Source organism: Cebidichthys violaceus, unplaced genomic scaffold (assembly GCF_023349555.1).
Source record: "Cebidichthys violaceus isolate CVI_PGR_0920_01 unplaced genomic scaffold, fCebVio1.0.p SCAF_64, whole genome shotgun sequence".
In the NCBI taxonomy this organism is placed as follows: Eukaryota; Metazoa; Chordata; class Actinopteri; order Perciformes; family Stichaeidae; genus Cebidichthys; species Cebidichthys violaceus.
This window is the reverse complement of record NW_027176861.1, coordinates 1,000,731-1,018,912: the sequence shown is the minus strand read 5'-3', so window position 1 is coordinate 1,018,912 and position 18,182 is coordinate 1,000,731. Positions and strand designations below refer to the sequence as shown.

Sequence of the window (18,182 nt, the reverse complement as noted above, 5' to 3'; positions counted from 1 at the left end):
ACCTGCAGGTTTGCCATGTGAACCTTGAGGGCCAGCCTTTCTACTCAAAGAAAGACAAACCTCTCTGCAAGAAGCACGCTCACGCCATCAACGTGTAGACCAAAAGGCTGCAGACCTGCCGCTCTGGCCGCAGCCGGGGTCAACGGCGCCGGGGTCAACGGCGCCGGCCATGAAGAACGAACCCGAGCCGACGACAACAACTTTTGCAAGATGTGTGCGTAAAGGCTCTTTATGCAAAAATACATTTTGGTTTTTCTTTTTGTGCATTATTATTAATGATTAAAACGACGCTGCCTGATGATCCCGCTTCAAAACAGAAACAAAAGCAAGTCCTGATGTTGTTGTTGCTGTTTGCCTGTTATGTTCTTTTCATGTTCTTATGTTTTCTACCAGAGACGACTTGTGTGCTCAATGTGACCGTTGTTCAGCTCAGGAATGAGTCTTTATTTGGAGTCTTGAGTGTGCCAAATGAAGTAACTTTTATATATTTTCATCAGTTGATAAATGTGAAATGTAAAATAAATATATGGAACTAAATTAATAATACAAAAAAATATGATTACATGAAATATGAATAATAATAAAGTTGATAATGTAATCATTTGTAGCTCGGATTGCACCTCATTTGCATGTCGTTTTGGACAAACGCACCAAATACATAATTGTAAATCTACATCTTAATAATTCACTTTAAATGATTTTAAAATTATTTTAAAATTAGTTAGTTTCATTTTTATAGACAAAATAAGTAAATAAATATATTGGTTGCTAGATTTAAAATGTTATGTTTACAATGATATTTTATAAGGAATTTCTTTATAATTGTTTTTTAAATGTATACATTTATAATTTGATTATAACACATAAATCCTGGGAAATTATATGATTGTTCTAGTGGCACACTGGAGACTCCATAAGCTTGAACTGCAAAACTGTAGTTTGTCTCCAGAATATTGTTCTCATCATATCTTGGACTTGACTCAGTAATGTGCCTATTTTGATATTCAGATCTTTTTAGGTCTTCTTTTTTTTCCACTTAACTAAACTAACAAAAATGTTGTATTAATGTTTGGTTCATTCACTACGATTTAAAATCACAGCCTGTATAGAAACTAAAACGCCCTCAAACTTCAGCAGATAAAACACTAAAGCTGTTAGAAGTGAGACTGGCAATGAATGTAACATGACCAGGTGTTTCCTCATTCCAGCAGGTTCACCTGTGCGGTCGAATATGAAAAGTGCACAATGATACTGTGAGAGTACCCAGACACAAAATGACCACAAATAGGCACAAAACAACTCCATAGAGACGCATAAAGACACATATAGCTGCTAAACGACCACGAAGGGACAGAAAACAACTAAAGGACAGACACACAATCACTTCATAGAGACACAAAACAGCCACATAGAGACGCCAAATAACTACAAAGAGACACAAATATATAGTTTGAACCACCATTGTTGACCTGTACAGAGTGTGTGTGATTCAGAAAGACACGGTGTTTCAGTGTATGTGTTTGTCCAGGTGAAGCCCTGGCTGCTGCAGAGTGTGGATGGTGTCTGATGATGTGAGGTGGAGTGTAACTACTAATCCCTCTCTGACTTCACGTACAGTAGGTGTTACTCTGCAACAAATAACCTTGAATTTCATATTAATAAACTACTCTGTCAGTTTGATATTTATTTAAAAGCTAATATATCATCACTGCTGTGTTCGGTGCTAATCCAATTAACAGTTGTTTCGTTTGTCTTCTGGATGTTTGGCATCACGAGGTGAATTGTGAGTGTTGATTTAGTCTTTCTTTTGTATATTTATTGTGTTGATGTTTGTTTTTGTCCTGAACTGTAAGAGCTTGAATGTTTATCCCGGTGGCATGTTTCATTACAAGGACACTTCATGGCTCCGTTCAAACCTCATGCCTTTAGACTGTTATTCAAAGACTATTACAGAATACTAGGAAGGCCCTCAAGTCCCAAAAGATTATAGATTTTATTTCTTTTATCTTGTGCACACAAGGTCTAAAACAATGTAACTTCTGGGGCAGCAAAGGCTGTTTGTATCCAGCTGATGAATGTAAGTACAATCATGACTCTCTTTCAGCTCCGTTTCTGGTCTTGACCAACTCTTTAGGGCAATATCTGTCTGTGATCGATCACACTGAACTCCTGGACAGCTGTTCTCAGCCTGCCACAGTCAAAGTCTGCACTCAGATGTAAAAGGTGATATTGCCTGGGAGCTTCACTTTTTATTGCCTTGTATTTCTAGAGAGAAATTGGGTGGGTTTCCCTTTCACCTAAATACGAGCAGAGTGTCTTTAACAGCATCTGTTGGCCGTCAGAAGAACTGCAGCTCAACAAACCGCAACAAAAAGCATGATCCATATCAGATCCTGTCTTTGTTTGTTTCAGGTACGTTGAATGATGCTGTATTAAAGGTGAAAATGAAACCGCCTGGTTCACTTTTATCACGAAGTGTAAACACATCCTGTGATCTTACAGCATCAGATCTGATGTGTTTACAGTGTGAACAGAGCCTCGGTACACTGAATACATGATGTAGAACGGGAAGACTTTTTGAAGAAATATATGTTTTTCAGATGAATTTAAATTTACTTTGACACAAGTTTATTTGGGGAAGCTTGTTCATACTTCCTGCAGTGTGTTGTGCCTTAGGCCACTCCTTGATCTGTCTGTCTGACTGGCACACACTCACTCGGACAGTTGTGATGTGTTTGTGTGCTGGTGTACAGTTTTTCATTTGAGTATTTTATACAGTTTGAGTATTTTTCAGAGGGTGAATGTGTGCATGCAGAACATCACAGCTTGTCACAGCATGTGGAGCGAGTCAACGTTAGTGTTGGTGTCACTGCGTCACTGTTTAACATTATTAAGAGTGTTTGAACTGGTTTTGGTGTCAATGAGCTGTAAAGTGAAACATTATTAATGCCACAGTAGGAAGGAAGGACAGAAGCTGAAGTAAGCTCAAGATTCAGCTGCTTTACTACATTTGTGAACAGGTTTTAAATATTTGATAAATATATGTGTTGCAAGTTGAATAAATTGAGCACTCAAAACACGTGAAAACATTTGCTGTGAAGCTTCTTTTTTTCTTTATTTAGAATGCTACTTTCTTCCGCAGGATTGTTGGGTTTAGTTGACAGGACATTCTGTTTAATTTTGGTTTAAGAGTCACAGGAGTAATTCATTTAGGATCTCTGCGGATTAAGGCCATGGAAGAATTATACATTTTAAAGATTTTTCTTCAAATTCCAGCAGTGCCTCAGTGAGGAGAGTAGTCTGTCAACTTTATCGGTAGAAAAAGAGTTTTCGGTTGGAACCTTTAAGTGACATATTTTTAGACAAAATATTGTCATTGCTGTCAAAATGAAACAATGAAGGTTAAAATGAGAGAACAGAGCCTGTGTTCATACCACAGAAGTCACAAAACAGTGAAGATTTAACATTTTTTAAACAGACCTTCCCAGAGGCACTGTGGCTTACTTGGTCAAAGTGCCTGTTTTGTAAACCTTTAGATCCTGGGTTCCAATCTCAGCAGTGCCTCAAAGAGAAGATCAGTCTGAGCACTGAAGAAAAAAGGGTCATAATGAATACTTTATGTGATGTATTTCCAGCAGTGCCTGTTACAAAGCAGTTTAAGTTTCAACTTTATTTTCATATTTGCTGATATTAACTAAAGATCAAAATTTGTGGACCACACAATGTCGAGTGTGTCGACTTAAACTTTTTAATCTCTTATTTGAAAAAATGAACGATGGTTTAACATTTATGAAAAAGACAGTCATATGGGTGCTGTGGCTTAGTTGGTTAAAGTGCCTTTCTACTAAACAGAAGATCCTGGGTTCAAATCCCAGCATTGTCTTTGCCAAAGCAGCTTCGGCTTCAACTTTATGATTTCTTATTCGTGAATATGAACGAAGGTTCAACATTTTTGGTAAAATAAGTCACAGAGGTGCTGTGGCTTAGTTGGTCAAAGTGCTTGTCTTGTAAACAGGAGATCCTTGCTTCAAATCCCAGCAGTGCCTGTGTTAAAGCAGTGTATGATTCAACTTTATGATTTCATATTTGTGAATATGAACAAAGGTTCAACATTTTTTGAAAAAGTAGTCACAGAGGTGCTGTGGCTTAGTTGGTCAAAGTGCCTGTCTAGTAAACAGGAGATCCTGGGTTCAAATCCCAGCAGTGCCTCTCCAGGGTAGTGTTGACTTTAACTTTTTGCTCTCATATTGGAGAAAATTAATGACGGTTTTACAATTTTGAAACAGACCTTCACAGAGGCGCTGTGGCTTAGTTGGTCAAAGTGCCTGTCGTGTAAACTGGAGATCCTGGGTTCAAATCCCAGCAGTGCATTTGTTAAAGCAGTGTAGGATTCAACTTTATGATTTCATATTTGTGAATAAGAACGAAGGTTCAACATTTTTGGAAAAAGTAGTCACAGAGGCGCTGTGGCTTAGTTGGTCAAAGTGCCTGTCTAGTAAACAGGAGATCCTAGGTTCAAATCCCAGCAGTGGCCTTCCAGGGTAGTGTTGACTTCAACTTTTTGCAATCATATTGGAGAAAATGAACGACGGTTTAACGATTTTGAAACAAACCTTCAGAGAGGCGCTGTGGCTTAGTTGGTCAAAGTGCCTGTTTCGTAAATAGGAGATCCTGGGTTCAAATCCCAGCAGTGCCTATGTCAAATCAGTGTAGGATTCAACTTTATTATTTCATATTTGTGAATATGAACGAAGGTTCAACTTTTTTGGAAAAGGTAGTCACAGAGGCGCTGTGGCTTAGTTGGTCAAAGTGCCTGTCTAGTAAACAGGAGATCCTGGGATCAAATCCCAGCAGTGCCTCTCCAGGGTAGTGTTAACTTTAACTTTTTGCTCTCATATTGGAAAAAATTAGTGACGGTTTTACAATTTTGAAACAGACCTTCACAGAGGCGCTGTGGCTTAGTTGGTCAAAGTGCCTGTCTTGTAAACAGGACATCCTGGGTTCAAATCCCAGCAATGCCTGTGTTAAAGCAGTGTAGGATTCAACTTTATTATTTCATATTTGTGAATATGAACGAAGGTTCAACATTTTTAAAAAAAGTAGTCACAGAGGTGCTGTGGCTTAGTTGGTCAAAGTGCCTGTCTAGTAAACAGGAGATCCTGGGTTCAAATCCCAGCAGTGCCTCTACAGGGCAGTGTTGACTTCAACTTTTTGCTCTCATATTGGAGAAAATGAACGACGGTTTAACGATTTTGAAACAAACCTCAACAGAGGCGCTTTGGCTTAGTTGGTCAAAGTGCCTGTTTTGTAAACAGGAGATCCTGGGTTCAAATCCCAGCAGTGCCTGTGTTAAAGCAGTATAGGATTCAACTTTATTATTTCATATTTGTGAAAATGAACGAAGGTTCAACATTTTGGGAAAAAGTAGTCACAGAGGTGCTGTGGCTTAGTTGGTCGAAGTGCCTGTCTAGTAAACAGGAGATCCTGGGTTCAAATCCCAGCAGTTCCTCTACAGGGCAGTGTTGACTTCAACTGTTTGCTCTCATATTGGAGAAAATTAACAAGTTTTACAATTTTGAAACAAACCTTCACAGAGGTGCTGTGGCTTAGTTGGTCAAAGTGCCTGTCTAGTAAACAGGAGATCCTGGGTTCAAATCCCAGCAGTGCCTCTCCAGGATAGTGTTGACTTTAACTTTTTGCTCTCATATTGGAGAAAATTAATGACGGTTTGACAATTTTGAAACAGACCTTCACAGAGGCGCTGTGGCTTAGTTGGTCAAAGTGCCTGTCGTGTAAACTGGAGATCCTGGGTTCAAATCCCAGCAGTGCCTTTGTTAAAGCATTGTAGAATTCAACTTTATGATTTCATATTTGTGAATATGAACGAAGGTTCAACATCTTTGGAAAAAGTAGTCACAGAGGCGCTGTGGCTTAGTTGGTCAAAGTGCCTGTCTAGTAAACAGTAGATCCTGCGTTCAAATCCCAGCAGTGCCTCTACAGGGCAGTGTTGACTTCAACTTTTTGCTCTCATATTGGAGAAAATGAAAGACGGTTTTACAATTTTTAAACACACCTTCACTGAGGCGCTGTGGCTTAGTTGGTCTAAGTGCCTGTCTTGTGAACAGGAGATCCTGGGTTCAAATCCCAGCAGTGCCTGTGTTAAAGCAGTGTATGATTCAACTTTATTATTTCATATTTGTGAATATGAACGAAGGTTCAACATTTTTGGAAAAAGTAGTCACAGAGGCGCTGTGGCTTAGTTGGTCAAAGTGCCTGTCTCGTAAACAGGAAATCCTGGGTTCAAATCCCAGCAGTGCCTCTCCAGGGTAGGGTTGACTTTAACTTTTTGCTCTCATATTGGAGAAAATTAATGACGGTTTTATAATTTTGAAACAGACCTTCACAGAGGCGCTGTGGCTTAGTTGGTCAAAGTGCCTGTCTTGTAAACAGGAGATCCTAGGTTCAAATCACAGCAGTGCTTGTGTTAAAGCAGTGTAGGATTCAGCTTTATTATTTCATATTTGTGAATATGAACGAAGGTTCAACATTTTTGAAAAAAGTAGTCACAGAGGCGCTGTGGCTTAGTTGGTCAAAGTGCCTGTCTAGTAAACAGGAGATCCTAGGTTCAAATCCCAGCAGTGCCTCTCCAGGGTAGTGTTGACTTCAACTTTTTGCTCTCATATTGGAGAAAATGAACGACAGTTTAACGATTTTGAAACAAACCTTCACAGAGGCGCTGTGGCTTAGTTGGTCAAAGTGCCTGTTTCGTAAACAGGAGGTCCTGGGTTCAAATCCCAGCAGTGCCTATGTCAAATCAGTGTAGGATTCAACTTTATTATTTCATATTTGTGAATATGAACGAAGGTTCAACTTTTTTGGAAAAGGTAGTCACAGAGGCGCTGTGGCTTAGTTGGTCAAAGTGCCTGTCTAGTAAACAGGAGATCCTGGGTTCAAATCCCAGCAGTGCTTTTGTTAAAGAAGTGTAGGATTCAACTTTATGATTTCATATTTGTGAAAATGAACGAAGGTTCAACATTTTTGGAAAAAGTATTCACAGAGGCGCTGTGGCTTAGTTGGTCAAAGTGCCTGTCTAGTAAACAGGAGATCCTGGGTTCAAATCCCAGCAGTGCCTCTACAGGGTAGTGTTGACATTAACTTTTTGATCTCATATTGGAGAAAATTAATGACTGTTTTACAATTTTGAAACAGACCTTCACAGAGGCGCTGTGGCTTAGTTGGTCAAAGTGCCTGTCTTGTAAACAGGAGATCCTGGGTTCAAATCCCAGCAGAGCCTGTTTTAAAGCAGTGTAGGATTCAACTTTATTATTTCATATTTGTGAATATGAACGAAGGTTCAACATTTTTGGAAAAAGTAGTCACAAAGGCGCTGTGGCTTAGTTGGTCAAAGTGCCTGTCTAGTAAACAGGAGATCCTGGGTTCAAATCCCAGCAGTGCCTGTGTTAAAGCAGTGTATGATTCAACTTTATTATTTCATATTTGTGAATATGAACGAAGGTTCAACATTTTTGGAAAAAGTAGTCACAGAGGCGCTGTGGCTTAGTTGGTCAAAGTGCCTGTCTCGTAAACAGGAAATCCTGGGTTCAAATCCCAGCAGTGCCTCTCCAGGGTAGGGTTGACTTTAACTTTTTGCTCTCATATTGGAGAAAATTAATGACGGTTTTATAATTTTGAAACAGACCTTCACAGAGGCGCTGTGGCTTAGTTGGTCAAAGTGCCTGTCTTGTAAACAGGAGATCCTAGGTTCAAATCCCAGCAGTGCTTGTGTTAAAGCAGTGTAGGATTCAGCTTTATTATTTCATATTTGTGAATATGAACGAAGGTTCAACATTTTTGAAAAAAGTAGTCACAGAGGCGCTGTGGCTTAGTTGGTCAAAGTGCCTGTCTCGTAAACAGGAGATCCTAGGTTCAAATCCCAGCAGTGCCTCTCCAGGGTAGTGTTGACTTCAACTTTTTGCTCTCATATTGGAGAAAATGAACGACGGTTTAACGATTTTGAAACAAACCTTCACAGAGGCGCTGTGGCTTAGTTGGTCAAAGTGCCTGTTTCGTAAACAGGAGGTCCTGGGTTCAAATCCCAGCAGTGCCTATGTCAAATCAGTGTAGGATTCAACTTTATTATTTCATATTTGTGAATATGAACGAAGGTTCAACTTTTTTGGAAAAGGTAGTCACAGAGGCGCTGTGGCTTAGTTGGTCAAAGTGCCTGTCTAGTAAACAGGAGATCCTGGGTTCAAATCCCAGCAGTGCCTCTACAGGGTAGTGTTGACTTTAACTTTTTGATCTCATATTGGAGAAAATTAATGACTGTTTTACAATTTTGAAACAGACCTTCACAGAGGCGCTGTGGCTTAGTTGGTCAAAGTGCCTGTCTTGTAAACAGGAGATCCTGGGTTCAAATCCCAGCAGAGCCTGTTTTAAAGCAGTGTAGGATTCAACTTTATTATTTCATATTTGTGAATATGAACGAAGGTTCAACATTTTTGGAAAAAGTAGTCACAAAGGCGCTGTGGCTTAGTTGGTCAAAGTGCCTGTCTAGTAAACAGGAGATCCTGGGTTCAAATCCCAGCAGTGCCTCTCCAGGGCAGTGTTGACTTCAACTTTTTGCTGTCATATTGGAAAAAATGAAAGTCAGTTTAACATTTTTGAAACAGCCCTTCACAGAGGTGCTGTGTCTTAGTTGGTCAAAGTACCTGTCTTGTAAACAGGAGATCCTGGGTTCAAATCTCAGCAGTTCCTGTGTCAAAGCAGTGTAGGTTTGAACTTTATGATTTCATATTTGTGAATATGAACGAAGGTTCAACATTTTTGGAAAATGTACTTATAGAGGCGCTGTGGCTTAGTTGGTCAAAGTGCCTGTCTAGTAAACAGGAGATCCTGGGTTCAAATCCCAGCAGTGCCTCTCCAGGGTATTGTTGACTTCAACTTTTTGCTCTCATATTGGAGAAAATGAACGGCGGTTTAACGATTTTGAAACAAACCTTCACAGAGGCGCTTTGGCTTAGTTTGTCAAAGTGCCTGTCTAGTAAACAGGAGATCCTCGGTTCAAATCCCAGCAGTGCCTCTACAGGGCAGTGTTGACTTCAACTTTTTGCTCTCATATTGGAGAAAATGAAAGACGGTTTTACAATTTTTAAACACACCTTCACTGAGGCGCTGTGGCTTAGTTGGTCAAAGTGCCTCTCTTGTAAACAGGAGATCCTGGGTTCAAATCCCAGCAGTGCCTGTGTTAAAGTAGTGTATGATTCAACTTTATGATTTCATATTTGTGAATACGAACGAAGGTTCAACATTTTTGGAAAAAGTAGTCACAGAGGCGCTGTGGCTTAGTTGGTCAAAGTGCCTGTCTCGTAAACAGGAAATCCTGGGTTCAAATCCCAGCAGTGCCTCTCCAGGATAGGGTTGACTTTAACCTTTTGCTCTCATATTGGAGAAAATTAATGATGGTTTTATAATTTTGAAACAGACCTTCACAGAGGCGCTGTGGCTTAGTTGGTCAAAGTGCCTGTCTTGTAAACAGGAGATCCTGGGTTCAAATCCCAGCAGTGCTTGTGTTAAAGCAGTGTAGGATTCAGCTTTATTATTTCATATTTGTGAATATGAACGAAGGTTCAACATTTTTGGAAAAAGTAGTCACAGAGGCGCTGCGGCTTAGTTGGTCAAAGTGCCTGTCTAGTAAACAGGAGATCCTGGGTTCAAATCCCAGCAGTGCCTCTCCAGGGCAGTGTTGACTTCAACTTTTTGCTCTCATATTGGAGAAAATGAAAAACAGTTTAACATTTTTGAAACAGCCCCTCACAGAGGTGCTTTGCCTTAGTTGGTCAAAGTGCCTGTCTTGTAAACAGGAGATCCTGGATTCAAATCCGAGCAGTGCATATGTGAAAGCAGTGTAGGATTGAACTTTATGATTTCATATTTGTGAAAATGAACGAAGGTTCAACATCTTTGGAAAAAGTAGTCACAGAGGTGCTGTGGCTTAGTTGGTCAAAGTGCCTGTCTAGTAAACAGGAGATCCTGGGTTCAAATCCCAGCAGTGCCTTTCCTGGGTGGTGTAGACTTCTACTTTTTGCTCTCATATTGGAGAAAATTAACGACGGTTTTACAATTTTGAAACAGACCTTCACAGCGGTGCTGTGGCTTAGTTGGTCAAAGTGCCTGTCTAGTAAACAGGAGATCCTAGGTTCAAATCCCAGCAGTGCCTCTCCAGGGTAGTGTTGACTTCAACTTTTTGCTCTCATATTGGAGAAAATGAACGACAGTTTAACGATTTTGAAACAAACCTCCACAGAGGCGCTGTGGCTTAGTTGGTCAAAGTGCCTGTTTCGTAAACAGAAGATCCTGGGTTCAAATCTCAGCAGTGCCTATGTCAAATCAGTGTAGGATTCAACTTTATTATTTCATATTTGTGAATATGAGCGAAGGTTCAACTTTTTTGGAAAAGGTAGTCACAGAGGCGCTGTGGCTTAGTTGGTCAAAGTGCCTGTCTTGTAAACAGGAGATCCTGGGTTCAGATCCCAGCAGTGCAGGATTCAACTTTACTATTTCATATTTGTGAATATGAACGAAGGTTCAACATTTTTGGAAAAAGCAGTCACAGAGGTGCTGTGGCTTAGTTGGTCAAAGTGCCTGTCTAGTAAACAGGAGATCCTGTGTTCAAATCCCAGCAGTGCCTCTCCAGGGTGGTGTAGACTTCTAATTTTTGCTCTCATATTGGAGAAAATTAACGACGGTTTTACAATTTTGAAACAGACCTACACAGCGGTGCTGTGGCTTAGTTGGTCAAAGTGCCTGTCTAGTAAACAGGAGATCCTAGGTTCAAATCCCAGCAGTGCCTCTCCAGGGTGGTGTTGACTTTAACTTTTTGCTCTCATATTGGAGAAAATGAACGACAGTTTAACGATTTTGAAACAAACCTCCACAGAGGCGCTGTGGCTTAGTTGGTCAAAGTGCCTGTTTCGTAAACAGGAGATCCTGGGTTCAAATCCCAGCAGTGCCTATGTCAAATCAGTGTAGGATTTAATTTCATATTTGTGAATATGAACGAAGGTTCAACTTTTTTGGAAAAGGTAGTCACAGAGGCGCTGTGGCTTAGTTGGTCAAAGTGCCTGTCTAGTAAACAGGAGATCCTGGGTTCAAATCCCAGCAGTGTCTCTACAGGGCAGTGTTGACTTCAACTTTTTGATCTCATATTGGAGAAAATTAATGACGGTTTTACAATTTTGAAACAGACCTTCACAGAGGCGCTGTGGCTTAGTTGGTCAAAGTGCCTGTCTTGTAAACAGGAGATCCTGGGTTCAAATCCCAGCAGTGCCTTTGTTAAAGCATTGTAGAATTCAACTTTATGATTTCATATTTGTGAATATGAACGAAGGTTCAACATTTTTAGAAAAAGTAGTCACAGAGGCGCTGTGGCTTAGTTGGTCAAAGTGCCTGTCTAGTAAACAGGAGATCCTGGATTCAAATCCCAGCAGTGCCTCTACAGGGCAATGTTGACTTCAACTTTTTGCTCTCATATTGGAGAAAATTAATGACGGTTTTATAATTTTGAAACAGACCTTTACAGAGGCGCTGTGGCTTAGTTGGTCAAAGTGCCTGTCTTGTAAACAGGAGATCCTGGGTTTAAATCCCAGCAGTGCTTGTGTTAAAGCAGTGTAGGATTCAGCTTTATTATTTCATATTTGTGAATATGAAGGAAGATTCAACATTTTTAGAAAAAGTAGTCACAGAGGCGCTGTGGCTTAGTTGGTCAAAGTGCCTGTCTAGTAAACAGGAGATCCTGGGTTCAAATCCCAGCAGTGCCTCTACAGGGCAGTGTTGACTTCAACTTTTTGCTCTCATACTGGAGAAAATGACCGACAGTTTAACGATTTTGAAACAAACCTTCACAGAGGCGCTGTGGCTTAGTTGGTCAAAGTGCCTGTTTTGTAAACAGGAGATCCTGGGTTCAAATCCCAGCAGTGCCTCTACAGGGCAGTGTTGACTTCTACTTTTTGCTCTCATATTGGAGAAAATGAACGACGGTTTAACGATTTTGAAACAAACCTTCACTGAGGCGCTGTGGCTTAGTTGGTCAAAGTGCCTGTTTCGTAAACAGGAGATCCTGGGTTCAAATCCCAGCAGTGCCTATGTCAAATCAGTGTAGGATTCAACTTTATTATTTCATATTTGTGAATATCAGCGAAGGTTCAACTTTTTTGGGAAAGGTAGTCACAGAGGCGCTGTGGCTTAGTTGGTCAAAGTGCCTGTCTAGTAAACAGGAGATCCTGGGTTCAAATCCCAGCAGTTCATCTACAGGGTAGTGTTGACTTCAACTTTTTGCTCTCATATTGGAGAAAATGAACGACGTTTAACGATTTTGAAACAAACCTTCACTGAGGTTCTGTGGCTTAGTTGGTCAAAGTGCCTGTCTTGTAAACAGGAGATCCTGGGTTCAAATCCCAGCAGTGCAGGATTCAACTTTACTATTTCATATTTGTGAATATGAACGAAGGTTCAACATTTTTGGAAAAAGCAGTCACAGAGGTGCTGTGGCTTAGTTGGTCAAAGTGCCTGTCTAGTAAACAGGAGATCCTGGGTTCAAATCCCAGCAGTGCCTCTCCAGGGCAGTGTTGACTTCAACTTTTTGCTGTCATATTGGAAAAAATGAAAGTCAGTTTAACATTTTTGAAACAGCCCTTCACAGAGGTGCTGTGTCTTAGTTGGTCAAAGTACCTGTCTTGTAAACAGGAGATCCTGGGTTCAAATCTCAGCAATTCCTGTGTCAAAGCAGTGTAGGTTTGAACTTTATGATTTCATATTTGTGAATATGAACGAAGGTTCAACATTTTTGGAAAATGTAGCTATAGAGACGCTGTGGCTTAGTTGGTCAAAGTGCCTGTCTAGTAAACAGGAGATCCTGGGTTCAAATCCCAGCAGTGCTTGTGGTAAAGCAGTGCAGGATTCAACTTTATTATTTCATATTTGTGAATATGAACAAAGGTTCAACATTTTTGGAAAAAGTAGTCACATTGGCGCTGTGGCTTATTTGGTCAAAGTGCCTGTCTAGTAAACAGGAGATCCTGGGTTCAAATCCCAGCAGTTCCTGTGTCAAAGCAGTGTAGGATTTGTGAAGAATTTAATGTTAAAAAGCAATGTTAGTTGTTTAATAATCACTCCTCGTGGTGGATATAATGTTATAACATGTTTGTTTGGAAAAGTGTTAAATCATAAAAGTATAATCATTCTATGTATCAAACTATAAAATACAGTTACTGAATGTTTTGAGGGAAAGAGAGAGACCTTTGAGACGGGCTTTTCAGATCCGAAAACAACTGTATGATAATGAGATGAGTTTGGTGAGCTGACTTCAGGAATGTGGGGTGTTAACAGTGGGGGAAGGAGATGTATTGATCAAACAGAGATGTAGATGAAGACAGCCCTAAGAAAGCGTGGGGATCGGGTACATGCAGTTTTATGAGGAGGAGGACAGGTCGGACCAGAGGACACTATTCAGACATTATGCGGATCACTTAGACCAATGGAGAGCATTGTCCGAGGACAGGAGGAGACAATCGGATTCCAGCCAATCACAAAGCTGATAATGGACTTTTGAAAGTAAACTACTGACTTTTGGGTATAAAAACATTGTTCGGAGAGATGTTGTTCAGTTCTTGGCGATCCTCTTTACTGTAAACTGGCATTTGTAGGCCGGTGGGGGGGAGAGTCTTTGAACTCGGTTTCGCGATTCCTTACTGTCGACAGTGTAATTCAGTTTCAGTTGTCTTTTAGCATTTGTGAATTATAAATACTTTTTCATCGTAAGCCGGATCCAGCTGATTTTTCTTAGCGTGACTTCGTTGCTCAAACAACAACGAAAGAGCGAGAGGTCCGCGGCCTCCTGCGAGCAGAGGTCCCACTTCACCACAGATTGAACTTTATGATTTCATATTTGTGAATATGAACGAAGGTTCAACTTTTTTGGAGAAGGTAGTCACAGAGGCGCTGTGGCTTAGTTGGTCAAAGTGCCTGTCTAGTAAACAGGAGATCCTGGGTTCAAATCCCAGCAGTGCCTCTACAAGGCAGTGTTGACTTCAACATTTTGCTCTCATATTGGAGAAAATTAATGACGGTTTTATAATTTTGAAACAGACCTTCACAGAGGCGCTGTGGCTTAGTTGGTCAAAGTGCCTGTCTAGTAAACAGGAGATCCTGGGTTCAAATCCCAGCAGTGCCTCTACAAGGCAGTGTTGACTTCAACATTTTGCTCTCATATTGGAGAAAATTAATGACGGTTTTATAATTTTGAAACAGACCTTCACAGAGGCGCTGTGGCTTAGTTGGTCAAAGTGCCTGTCTTGTAAACAGGAGATCCTGGGTTCAAATCCCAGCAGTGCTTGTGTTAAAGCAGTGTAGGATTCAACTTTATTATTTCATATTTGTGAATATGAACGAAGGTTCAACATTTTTGGAAAAAGTAGTCACAGAGGCGCTGTAGCTTAGTTGGTCAAAGTGCCTGTCTAGTAAACAGGAGATTCTCGGTTCAAATCCCAGCAGTGCCTCTACAGGGCAGTGTTGACTTCAACTTTTTGCTCTCATATTGGAGAAAATGAAAGACGGTTTTACAATTTTTAAACACACCTTCACTGAGGCGCTGTGGCTTAGTTGGTCAAAGTGCCTCTCTTGTAAACAGGAGATCCTGGGTTCAAATCCCAGCAGTGCCTGTGTTAAAGCAGTGTATGATTCAACTTTATGATTTCATATTTGTGAATATGAACGAAGGTTCAACATTTTTGGAAAAAGTAGTCACAGAGGCACTGTGACTTAGTTGGTCAAAGTGCCTGTCTCGTAAACAGGAAATCTTGGGTTCAAATCCCAGCAGTGCCTCTCCAGGGTAGGGTTGACTTTAACTTTTTGCTCTCATATTGGAGAAAATGAATGATGGTTTTATAATTTTGAAACAGACCTTCGCAGAGGCGCTGTGGCTTAGTTGGTCAAAGTGCCTGTCTTGTAAACAGGAGATCCTGGGTTCAAACAACAGCAGTGCTTGTGTTAAAGCAGTGTAGGATTCAGCTTTATCATTTCATATTTGTGAATATGAACGAAGGTTCAACATTTTTGGAAAAAGTAGTCACAGAGGCGCTGTGGCTTAGTTGGTCAAAGTGCCTGTCTAGTAAACAGGAGATCCTGGGTTCAAATCCCAGCAGTGCCTCTCCAGGGCAGTGTTGACTTCAACTTTTTGCTCTCATATTGGAGAAAATGAAAGACAGTTTAACATTTTTGAAACAGCCCCTCACAGAGGTGCTTTGCCTTAGTTGGTCAAAGTGCCTGTCTTGTAAACAGGAGATCCTGGGTTCAAATCCGAGCAGTGCATGTGTCAAAGCAGTGTAGGATTGAACTTTATGATTTCATATTTGTGAAAATTAACGAAGGTTCAACATTTTTGGAAAAAGTAGTCACAGAGGTGCTGTGGCTTAGTTGGTCAAAGTGCCTGTCTAGTAAACCGGAGATCCTGGGTTCAAATCCCAGCAGTGCCTTTCCTGGGTGGTGTTGACTTCTACTTTTTGCTCTCATATTGGAGAAAATTAACGACGGTTTTACAATTTTGAAACAGACCTTCACAGCGGTGCTGTGGCTTAGTTGGTCAAAGTGCCTGTCTAGTAAACAGGAGATCCTAGGTTCAAATCCCAGCAGTGCCTCTCCAGGGTAGTGTTGACTTCAACTTTTTGCTCTCATATTGGAGAAAATGAACGACAGTTTAACGATTTTGAAACAAACCTCCAAAGAGGCGCTGTGGCTTAGTTGGTCAAAGTGCCTGTTCAGTAACCAGGAGATCCTGGGTTCAAATCCCAGCAGTGCCTATGTCAAATCAGTGTAGGATTCAATTTCATATTTGTGAATATGAACGAAGGTTCAACATTTTTGGAAAATATAGTTATAGAGGCGCTGTGGCTTAGTTGGTGAAAGTGCCTGTCTAGTAAACAGGAGATCCTAGGTTCAAATCCCAGCAGTGCCTCTCCAGGGTAGGGTTGACTTCAACTTTTTGCTCTAATATTGGAGAAAATGAACGATGGTTTAACGATTTTGAAACAAACCTTCACTGAGGCGCTGTGGTTTAGTTGGTCAAAGTGCCTGTTTCGTAAACAGCAGATCCTGGGTTCAAATCCCAGCAGTGCCTATGTCAAATCAGTGTAGGATTCAACTTTATTATTTCATATTTGTGAATATGAACGAAGGTTCAACTTTTTTGGAAAAGGCAGTCACAGAGGCGCTGTGGCTTAGTTGGTCAAAGTGCCTGTCTAGTAAACTGGAGATCCTTGGTTCAAATCCCAGCAGTGCCTCTACAGGGCAGTGTTGACTTCAACTTTTTGATCTCATATTGGAGAAAATTAATGACGGTTTTACAATTTTGAAACAGACCTTCACAGAGGCGCTGTGGCTCAGTTGGTCAAAGTGCCTGTCTTGTAAACAGGAGATCCTGGGTTCAATTCCCAGCAGTGCCTGTGGTAAAGCAGTGCAGGATTCAACTTTATTATTTCATATTTGTGAATATGAACGAAGGTTCAACATTTTTGGAAAAAGTAGTCACAGAGGCGCTGTGGCTTAGTTGGTCAAAGTGCCTGTCTAGTAAACAGGAGATCCTGGGTTCAAATCTCAGCAGTGCCTCTCCAGGGCAGTGTTGACTTCAACTTTTTGCTCTCATATTGGAAAAAATGAAAGTCAGTTTAACATTTTTGAAACAGCCCTTCACAGAGGTGCTGTGTCTTAGTTGGTCAAAGTGCCTGTCTTGTAAACAGGAGATCCTAGGTTCAAATCTCAGCAGTTCCTGTGTCAAAGCAGTGTAGGATTGAACTTTATGATTTCATATTTGTGAAAATGAACGAAAGTTCAACATTTTTGGAAAAAGTAGTCACAGAGGTGCTGTGGCTTAGTTTGTCAAAGTTCCTGTCTAGTAAACAGGAGATCCTGGGTTCAAATCCCAGCAGTGCCTGTGTTAAAGTAGTGTATGATTCAACTTTATGATTTCATATTTGTGAATACGAACGAAGGTTCAACATTTTTGGAAAAAGTAGTCACAGAGGCGCTGTGGCTTAGTTGGTCAAAGTGCCTGTCTCGTAAACAGGAAATCCTGGGTTCAAATCCCAGCAGTGCCTCTCCAGGATAGGGTTGACTTTAACCTTTTGCTCTCATATTGGAGAAAATTAATGATGGTTTTATAATTTTGAAACAGACCTTCACAGAGGCGCTGTGGCTTAGTTGGTCAAAGTGCCTGTCTTGTAAACAGGAGATCCTGGGTTCAAATCCCAGCAGTGCTTGTGTTAAAGCAGTGTAGGATTCAGCTTTATTATTTCATATTTGTGAATATGAACGAAGGTTCAACATTTTTGGAAAAAGTAGTCACAGAGGCGCTGCGGCTTAGTTGGTCAAAGTGCCTGTCTAGTAAACAGGAGATCCTGGGTTCAAATCCCAGCAGTGCCTCTCCAGGGCAGTGTTGACTTCAACTTTTTGCTCTCATATTGGAGAAAATGAAAAACAGTTTAACATTTTTGAAACAGCCCCTCACAGAGGTGCTTTGCCTTAGTTGGTCAAAGTGCCTGTCTTGTAAACAGGAGATCCTGGATTCAAATCCGAGCAGTGCATATGTGAAAGCAGTGTAGGATTGAACTTTATGATTTCATATTTGTGAAAATGAACGAAGGTTCAACATCTTTGGAAAAAGTAGTCACAGAGGTGCTGTGGCTTAGTTGGTCAAAGTGCCTGTCTAGTAAACAGGAGATCCTGGGTTCAAATCCCAGCAGTGCCTTTCCTGGGTGGTGTAGACTTCTACTTTTTGCTCTCATATTGGAGAAAATTAACGACGGTTTTACAATTTTGAAACAGACCTTCACAGCGGTGCTGTGGCTTAGTTGGTCAAAGTGCCTGTCTAGTAAACAGGAGATCCTAGGTTCAAATCCCAGCAGTGCCTCTCCAGGGTAGTGTTGACTTCAACTTTTTGCTCTCATATTGGAGAAAATGAACGACAGTTTAACGATTTTGAAACAAACCTCCACAGAGGCGCTGTGGCTTAGTTGGTCAAAGTGCCTGTTTCGTAAACAGAAGATCCTGGGTTCAAATCTCAGCAGTGCCTATGTCAAATCAGTGTAGGATTCAACTTTATTATTTCATATTTGTGAATATGAGCGAAGGTT

General features: G+C 40.8%; 1 protein-coding gene and 68 non-coding genes across 70 annotated transcripts in view; all 69 read left to right on the top strand.

Annotated features, from left to right (window-relative positions):
• Window positions 1-3,089, top strand: part of ldb3a (LIM domain binding 3a) — a 32,649-nt gene extending 29,560 nt beyond the window's left edge. For both annotated transcript variants that reach the window (XM_068734408.1, XM_068734407.1), the window contains exon 14: window positions 9-3,089. In XM_068734408.1, the coding sequence (XP_068590509.1) occupies window positions 9-98 (90 nt within the window). In that variant the 3' untranslated portion in view covers window positions 99-3,089. The remainder of the gene's footprint in view (window positions 1-8) is intronic.
• A 1,046-nt stretch (window positions 3,090-4,135) lies between these two features.
• On the top strand, window positions 4,136-4,209 carry trnat-agu (transfer RNA threonine (anticodon AGU)). The gene has a single exon. It is a non-coding gene; the product is annotated as a tRNA-Thr (tRNA).
• Window positions 4,210-4,297: 88 nt separating this feature from the next.
• Window positions 4,298-4,371, top strand: trnat-ugu (transfer RNA threonine (anticodon UGU)). The gene has a single exon. It is a non-coding gene; the product is annotated as a tRNA-Thr (tRNA).
• Window positions 4,372-4,622: 251 nt separating this feature from the next.
• trnat-cgu (transfer RNA threonine (anticodon CGU)) lies at window positions 4,623-4,696 on the top strand. Its single transcript has one exon. It is a non-coding gene; the product is annotated as a tRNA-Thr (tRNA).
• Window positions 4,697-4,785: 89 nt separating this feature from the next.
• trnat-agu (transfer RNA threonine (anticodon AGU)) lies at window positions 4,786-4,859 on the top strand. Its single transcript has one exon. It is a non-coding gene; the product is annotated as a tRNA-Thr (tRNA).
• An 88-nt stretch (window positions 4,860-4,947) lies between these two features.
• Window positions 4,948-5,021, top strand: trnat-ugu (transfer RNA threonine (anticodon UGU)). Its single transcript has one exon. It is a non-coding gene; the product is annotated as a tRNA-Thr (tRNA).
• Window positions 5,022-5,110: 89 nt separating this feature from the next.
• Window positions 5,111-5,184, top strand: trnat-agu (transfer RNA threonine (anticodon AGU)). The gene has a single exon. It is a non-coding gene; the product is annotated as a tRNA-Thr (tRNA).
• Window positions 5,185-5,272: 88 nt separating this feature from the next.
• Window positions 5,273-5,346, top strand: trnat-ugu (transfer RNA threonine (anticodon UGU)). The gene has a single exon. It is a non-coding gene; the product is annotated as a tRNA-Thr (tRNA).
• A 249-nt stretch (window positions 5,347-5,595) lies between these two features.
• trnat-agu (transfer RNA threonine (anticodon AGU)) lies at window positions 5,596-5,669 on the top strand. The gene has a single exon. It is a non-coding gene; the product is annotated as a tRNA-Thr (tRNA).
• Window positions 5,670-5,757: 88 nt separating this feature from the next.
• On the top strand, window positions 5,758-5,831 carry trnat-ugu (transfer RNA threonine (anticodon UGU)). Its single transcript has one exon. It is a non-coding gene; the product is annotated as a tRNA-Thr (tRNA).
• A 251-nt stretch (window positions 5,832-6,082) lies between these two features.
• Window positions 6,083-6,156, top strand: trnat-ugu (transfer RNA threonine (anticodon UGU)). The gene has a single exon. It is a non-coding gene; the product is annotated as a tRNA-Thr (tRNA).
• Window positions 6,157-6,245: 89 nt separating this feature from the next.
• On the top strand, window positions 6,246-6,319 carry trnat-cgu (transfer RNA threonine (anticodon CGU)). The gene has a single exon. It is a non-coding gene; the product is annotated as a tRNA-Thr (tRNA).
• Window positions 6,320-6,407: 88 nt separating this feature from the next.
• On the top strand, window positions 6,408-6,481 carry trnat-ugu (transfer RNA threonine (anticodon UGU)). Its single transcript has one exon. It is a non-coding gene; the product is annotated as a tRNA-Thr (tRNA).
• An 89-nt stretch (window positions 6,482-6,570) lies between these two features.
• Window positions 6,571-6,644, top strand: trnat-agu (transfer RNA threonine (anticodon AGU)). The gene has a single exon. It is a non-coding gene; the product is annotated as a tRNA-Thr (tRNA).
• An 88-nt stretch (window positions 6,645-6,732) lies between these two features.
• Window positions 6,733-6,806, top strand: trnat-cgu (transfer RNA threonine (anticodon CGU)). The gene has a single exon. It is a non-coding gene; the product is annotated as a tRNA-Thr (tRNA).
• Window positions 6,807-6,895: 89 nt separating this feature from the next.
• Window positions 6,896-6,969, top strand: trnat-agu (transfer RNA threonine (anticodon AGU)). The gene has a single exon. It is a non-coding gene; the product is annotated as a tRNA-Thr (tRNA).
• Window positions 6,970-7,058: 89 nt separating this feature from the next.
• Window positions 7,059-7,132, top strand: trnat-agu (transfer RNA threonine (anticodon AGU)). The gene has a single exon. It is a non-coding gene; the product is annotated as a tRNA-Thr (tRNA).
• Window positions 7,133-7,220: 88 nt separating this feature from the next.
• Window positions 7,221-7,294, top strand: trnat-ugu (transfer RNA threonine (anticodon UGU)). Its single transcript has one exon. It is a non-coding gene; the product is annotated as a tRNA-Thr (tRNA).
• Window positions 7,295-7,383: 89 nt separating this feature from the next.
• On the top strand, window positions 7,384-7,457 carry trnat-agu (transfer RNA threonine (anticodon AGU)). The gene has a single exon. It is a non-coding gene; the product is annotated as a tRNA-Thr (tRNA).
• Window positions 7,458-7,546: 89 nt separating this feature from the next.
• On the top strand, window positions 7,547-7,620 carry trnat-cgu (transfer RNA threonine (anticodon CGU)). The gene has a single exon. It is a non-coding gene; the product is annotated as a tRNA-Thr (tRNA).
• An 88-nt stretch (window positions 7,621-7,708) lies between these two features.
• Window positions 7,709-7,782, top strand: trnat-ugu (transfer RNA threonine (anticodon UGU)). The gene has a single exon. It is a non-coding gene; the product is annotated as a tRNA-Thr (tRNA).
• An 89-nt stretch (window positions 7,783-7,871) lies between these two features.
• trnat-cgu (transfer RNA threonine (anticodon CGU)) lies at window positions 7,872-7,945 on the top strand. The gene has a single exon. It is a non-coding gene; the product is annotated as a tRNA-Thr (tRNA).
• An 88-nt stretch (window positions 7,946-8,033) lies between these two features.
• trnat-cgu (transfer RNA threonine (anticodon CGU)) lies at window positions 8,034-8,107 on the top strand. The gene has a single exon. It is a non-coding gene; the product is annotated as a tRNA-Thr (tRNA).
• An 89-nt stretch (window positions 8,108-8,196) lies between these two features.
• On the top strand, window positions 8,197-8,270 carry trnat-agu (transfer RNA threonine (anticodon AGU)). The gene has a single exon. It is a non-coding gene; the product is annotated as a tRNA-Thr (tRNA).
• Window positions 8,271-8,358: 88 nt separating this feature from the next.
• trnat-ugu (transfer RNA threonine (anticodon UGU)) lies at window positions 8,359-8,432 on the top strand. Its single transcript has one exon. It is a non-coding gene; the product is annotated as a tRNA-Thr (tRNA).
• Window positions 8,433-8,521: 89 nt separating this feature from the next.
• trnat-agu (transfer RNA threonine (anticodon AGU)) lies at window positions 8,522-8,595 on the top strand. The gene has a single exon. It is a non-coding gene; the product is annotated as a tRNA-Thr (tRNA).
• A 251-nt stretch (window positions 8,596-8,846) lies between these two features.
• trnat-agu (transfer RNA threonine (anticodon AGU)) lies at window positions 8,847-8,920 on the top strand. The gene has a single exon. It is a non-coding gene; the product is annotated as a tRNA-Thr (tRNA).
• Window positions 8,921-9,170: 250 nt separating this feature from the next.
• Window positions 9,171-9,244, top strand: trnat-ugu (transfer RNA threonine (anticodon UGU)). Its single transcript has one exon. It is a non-coding gene; the product is annotated as a tRNA-Thr (tRNA).
• Window positions 9,245-9,333: 89 nt separating this feature from the next.
• trnat-cgu (transfer RNA threonine (anticodon CGU)) lies at window positions 9,334-9,407 on the top strand. Its single transcript has one exon. It is a non-coding gene; the product is annotated as a tRNA-Thr (tRNA).
• An 88-nt stretch (window positions 9,408-9,495) lies between these two features.
• Window positions 9,496-9,569, top strand: trnat-ugu (transfer RNA threonine (anticodon UGU)). Its single transcript has one exon. It is a non-coding gene; the product is annotated as a tRNA-Thr (tRNA).
• An 89-nt stretch (window positions 9,570-9,658) lies between these two features.
• trnat-agu (transfer RNA threonine (anticodon AGU)) lies at window positions 9,659-9,732 on the top strand. The gene has a single exon. It is a non-coding gene; the product is annotated as a tRNA-Thr (tRNA).
• Window positions 9,733-9,983: 251 nt separating this feature from the next.
• Window positions 9,984-10,057, top strand: trnat-agu (transfer RNA threonine (anticodon AGU)). The gene has a single exon. It is a non-coding gene; the product is annotated as a tRNA-Thr (tRNA).
• An 88-nt stretch (window positions 10,058-10,145) lies between these two features.
• trnat-agu (transfer RNA threonine (anticodon AGU)) lies at window positions 10,146-10,219 on the top strand. Its single transcript has one exon. It is a non-coding gene; the product is annotated as a tRNA-Thr (tRNA).
• Window positions 10,220-10,307: 88 nt separating this feature from the next.
• Window positions 10,308-10,381, top strand: trnat-cgu (transfer RNA threonine (anticodon CGU)). Its single transcript has one exon. It is a non-coding gene; the product is annotated as a tRNA-Thr (tRNA).
• Window positions 10,382-10,470: 89 nt separating this feature from the next.
• On the top strand, window positions 10,471-10,544 carry trnat-ugu (transfer RNA threonine (anticodon UGU)). Its single transcript has one exon. It is a non-coding gene; the product is annotated as a tRNA-Thr (tRNA).
• Window positions 10,545-10,616: 72 nt separating this feature from the next.
• trnat-agu (transfer RNA threonine (anticodon AGU)) lies at window positions 10,617-10,690 on the top strand. Its single transcript has one exon. It is a non-coding gene; the product is annotated as a tRNA-Thr (tRNA).
• An 88-nt stretch (window positions 10,691-10,778) lies between these two features.
• trnat-agu (transfer RNA threonine (anticodon AGU)) lies at window positions 10,779-10,852 on the top strand. The gene has a single exon. It is a non-coding gene; the product is annotated as a tRNA-Thr (tRNA).
• An 88-nt stretch (window positions 10,853-10,940) lies between these two features.
• trnat-cgu (transfer RNA threonine (anticodon CGU)) lies at window positions 10,941-11,014 on the top strand. Its single transcript has one exon. It is a non-coding gene; the product is annotated as a tRNA-Thr (tRNA).
• An 81-nt stretch (window positions 11,015-11,095) lies between these two features.
• trnat-agu (transfer RNA threonine (anticodon AGU)) lies at window positions 11,096-11,169 on the top strand. The gene has a single exon. It is a non-coding gene; the product is annotated as a tRNA-Thr (tRNA).
• Window positions 11,170-11,257: 88 nt separating this feature from the next.
• trnat-ugu (transfer RNA threonine (anticodon UGU)) lies at window positions 11,258-11,331 on the top strand. Its single transcript has one exon. It is a non-coding gene; the product is annotated as a tRNA-Thr (tRNA).
• An 89-nt stretch (window positions 11,332-11,420) lies between these two features.
• trnat-agu (transfer RNA threonine (anticodon AGU)) lies at window positions 11,421-11,494 on the top strand. The gene has a single exon. It is a non-coding gene; the product is annotated as a tRNA-Thr (tRNA).
• Window positions 11,495-11,582: 88 nt separating this feature from the next.
• trnat-ugu (transfer RNA threonine (anticodon UGU)) lies at window positions 11,583-11,656 on the top strand. The gene has a single exon. It is a non-coding gene; the product is annotated as a tRNA-Thr (tRNA).
• Window positions 11,657-11,745: 89 nt separating this feature from the next.
• Window positions 11,746-11,819, top strand: trnat-agu (transfer RNA threonine (anticodon AGU)). Its single transcript has one exon. It is a non-coding gene; the product is annotated as a tRNA-Thr (tRNA).
• Window positions 11,820-11,907: 88 nt separating this feature from the next.
• trnat-ugu (transfer RNA threonine (anticodon UGU)) lies at window positions 11,908-11,981 on the top strand. The gene has a single exon. It is a non-coding gene; the product is annotated as a tRNA-Thr (tRNA).
• Window positions 11,982-12,069: 88 nt separating this feature from the next.
• On the top strand, window positions 12,070-12,143 carry trnat-cgu (transfer RNA threonine (anticodon CGU)). The gene has a single exon. It is a non-coding gene; the product is annotated as a tRNA-Thr (tRNA).
• Window positions 12,144-12,393: 250 nt separating this feature from the next.
• trnat-ugu (transfer RNA threonine (anticodon UGU)) lies at window positions 12,394-12,473 on the top strand. The gene has a single exon. It is a non-coding gene; the product is annotated as a tRNA-Thr (tRNA).
• A 66-nt stretch (window positions 12,474-12,539) lies between these two features.
• trnat-agu (transfer RNA threonine (anticodon AGU)) lies at window positions 12,540-12,613 on the top strand. Its single transcript has one exon. It is a non-coding gene; the product is annotated as a tRNA-Thr (tRNA).
• Window positions 12,614-12,863: 250 nt separating this feature from the next.
• On the top strand, window positions 12,864-12,938 carry trnat-agu (transfer RNA threonine (anticodon AGU)). Its single transcript has one exon. It is a non-coding gene; the product is annotated as a tRNA-Thr (tRNA).
• A 1,056-nt stretch (window positions 12,939-13,994) lies between these two features.
• On the top strand, window positions 13,995-14,068 carry trnat-agu (transfer RNA threonine (anticodon AGU)). The gene has a single exon. It is a non-coding gene; the product is annotated as a tRNA-Thr (tRNA).
• Window positions 14,069-14,156: 88 nt separating this feature from the next.
• Window positions 14,157-14,230, top strand: trnat-agu (transfer RNA threonine (anticodon AGU)). Its single transcript has one exon. It is a non-coding gene; the product is annotated as a tRNA-Thr (tRNA).
• An 88-nt stretch (window positions 14,231-14,318) lies between these two features.
• trnat-ugu (transfer RNA threonine (anticodon UGU)) lies at window positions 14,319-14,392 on the top strand. The gene has a single exon. It is a non-coding gene; the product is annotated as a tRNA-Thr (tRNA).
• Window positions 14,393-14,481: 89 nt separating this feature from the next.
• trnat-agu (transfer RNA threonine (anticodon AGU)) lies at window positions 14,482-14,555 on the top strand. The gene has a single exon. It is a non-coding gene; the product is annotated as a tRNA-Thr (tRNA).
• An 88-nt stretch (window positions 14,556-14,643) lies between these two features.
• On the top strand, window positions 14,644-14,717 carry trnat-ugu (transfer RNA threonine (anticodon UGU)). Its single transcript has one exon. It is a non-coding gene; the product is annotated as a tRNA-Thr (tRNA).
• Window positions 14,718-14,806: 89 nt separating this feature from the next.
• trnat-cgu (transfer RNA threonine (anticodon CGU)) lies at window positions 14,807-14,880 on the top strand. The gene has a single exon. It is a non-coding gene; the product is annotated as a tRNA-Thr (tRNA).
• An 88-nt stretch (window positions 14,881-14,968) lies between these two features.
• Window positions 14,969-15,042, top strand: trnat-ugu (transfer RNA threonine (anticodon UGU)). Its single transcript has one exon. It is a non-coding gene; the product is annotated as a tRNA-Thr (tRNA).
• An 89-nt stretch (window positions 15,043-15,131) lies between these two features.
• Window positions 15,132-15,205, top strand: trnat-agu (transfer RNA threonine (anticodon AGU)). The gene has a single exon. It is a non-coding gene; the product is annotated as a tRNA-Thr (tRNA).
• A 251-nt stretch (window positions 15,206-15,456) lies between these two features.
• On the top strand, window positions 15,457-15,530 carry trnat-agu (transfer RNA threonine (anticodon AGU)). Its single transcript has one exon. It is a non-coding gene; the product is annotated as a tRNA-Thr (tRNA).
• An 88-nt stretch (window positions 15,531-15,618) lies between these two features.
• Window positions 15,619-15,692, top strand: trnat-agu (transfer RNA threonine (anticodon AGU)). Its single transcript has one exon. It is a non-coding gene; the product is annotated as a tRNA-Thr (tRNA).
• A 243-nt stretch (window positions 15,693-15,935) lies between these two features.
• Window positions 15,936-16,009, top strand: trnat-agu (transfer RNA threonine (anticodon AGU)). The gene has a single exon. It is a non-coding gene; the product is annotated as a tRNA-Thr (tRNA).
• An 88-nt stretch (window positions 16,010-16,097) lies between these two features.
• trnat-cgu (transfer RNA threonine (anticodon CGU)) lies at window positions 16,098-16,171 on the top strand. Its single transcript has one exon. It is a non-coding gene; the product is annotated as a tRNA-Thr (tRNA).
• An 89-nt stretch (window positions 16,172-16,260) lies between these two features.
• Window positions 16,261-16,334, top strand: trnat-agu (transfer RNA threonine (anticodon AGU)). The gene has a single exon. It is a non-coding gene; the product is annotated as a tRNA-Thr (tRNA).
• Window positions 16,335-16,422: 88 nt separating this feature from the next.
• trnat-ugu (transfer RNA threonine (anticodon UGU)) lies at window positions 16,423-16,496 on the top strand. The gene has a single exon. It is a non-coding gene; the product is annotated as a tRNA-Thr (tRNA).
• An 89-nt stretch (window positions 16,497-16,585) lies between these two features.
• Window positions 16,586-16,659, top strand: trnat-agu (transfer RNA threonine (anticodon AGU)). The gene has a single exon. It is a non-coding gene; the product is annotated as a tRNA-Thr (tRNA).
• A 414-nt stretch (window positions 16,660-17,073) lies between these two features.
• trnat-cgu (transfer RNA threonine (anticodon CGU)) lies at window positions 17,074-17,147 on the top strand. The gene has a single exon. It is a non-coding gene; the product is annotated as a tRNA-Thr (tRNA).
• Window positions 17,148-17,235: 88 nt separating this feature from the next.
• On the top strand, window positions 17,236-17,309 carry trnat-ugu (transfer RNA threonine (anticodon UGU)). Its single transcript has one exon. It is a non-coding gene; the product is annotated as a tRNA-Thr (tRNA).
• Window positions 17,310-17,398: 89 nt separating this feature from the next.
• Window positions 17,399-17,472, top strand: trnat-agu (transfer RNA threonine (anticodon AGU)). Its single transcript has one exon. It is a non-coding gene; the product is annotated as a tRNA-Thr (tRNA).
• A 251-nt stretch (window positions 17,473-17,723) lies between these two features.
• trnat-agu (transfer RNA threonine (anticodon AGU)) lies at window positions 17,724-17,797 on the top strand. The gene has a single exon. It is a non-coding gene; the product is annotated as a tRNA-Thr (tRNA).
• Window positions 17,798-17,885: 88 nt separating this feature from the next.
• Window positions 17,886-17,959, top strand: trnat-agu (transfer RNA threonine (anticodon AGU)). The gene has a single exon. It is a non-coding gene; the product is annotated as a tRNA-Thr (tRNA).
• Window positions 17,960-18,047: 88 nt separating this feature from the next.
• trnat-cgu (transfer RNA threonine (anticodon CGU)) lies at window positions 18,048-18,121 on the top strand. Its single transcript has one exon. It is a non-coding gene; the product is annotated as a tRNA-Thr (tRNA).
• The last annotated feature ends 61 nt before the right edge of the window (window positions 18,122-18,182 follow it).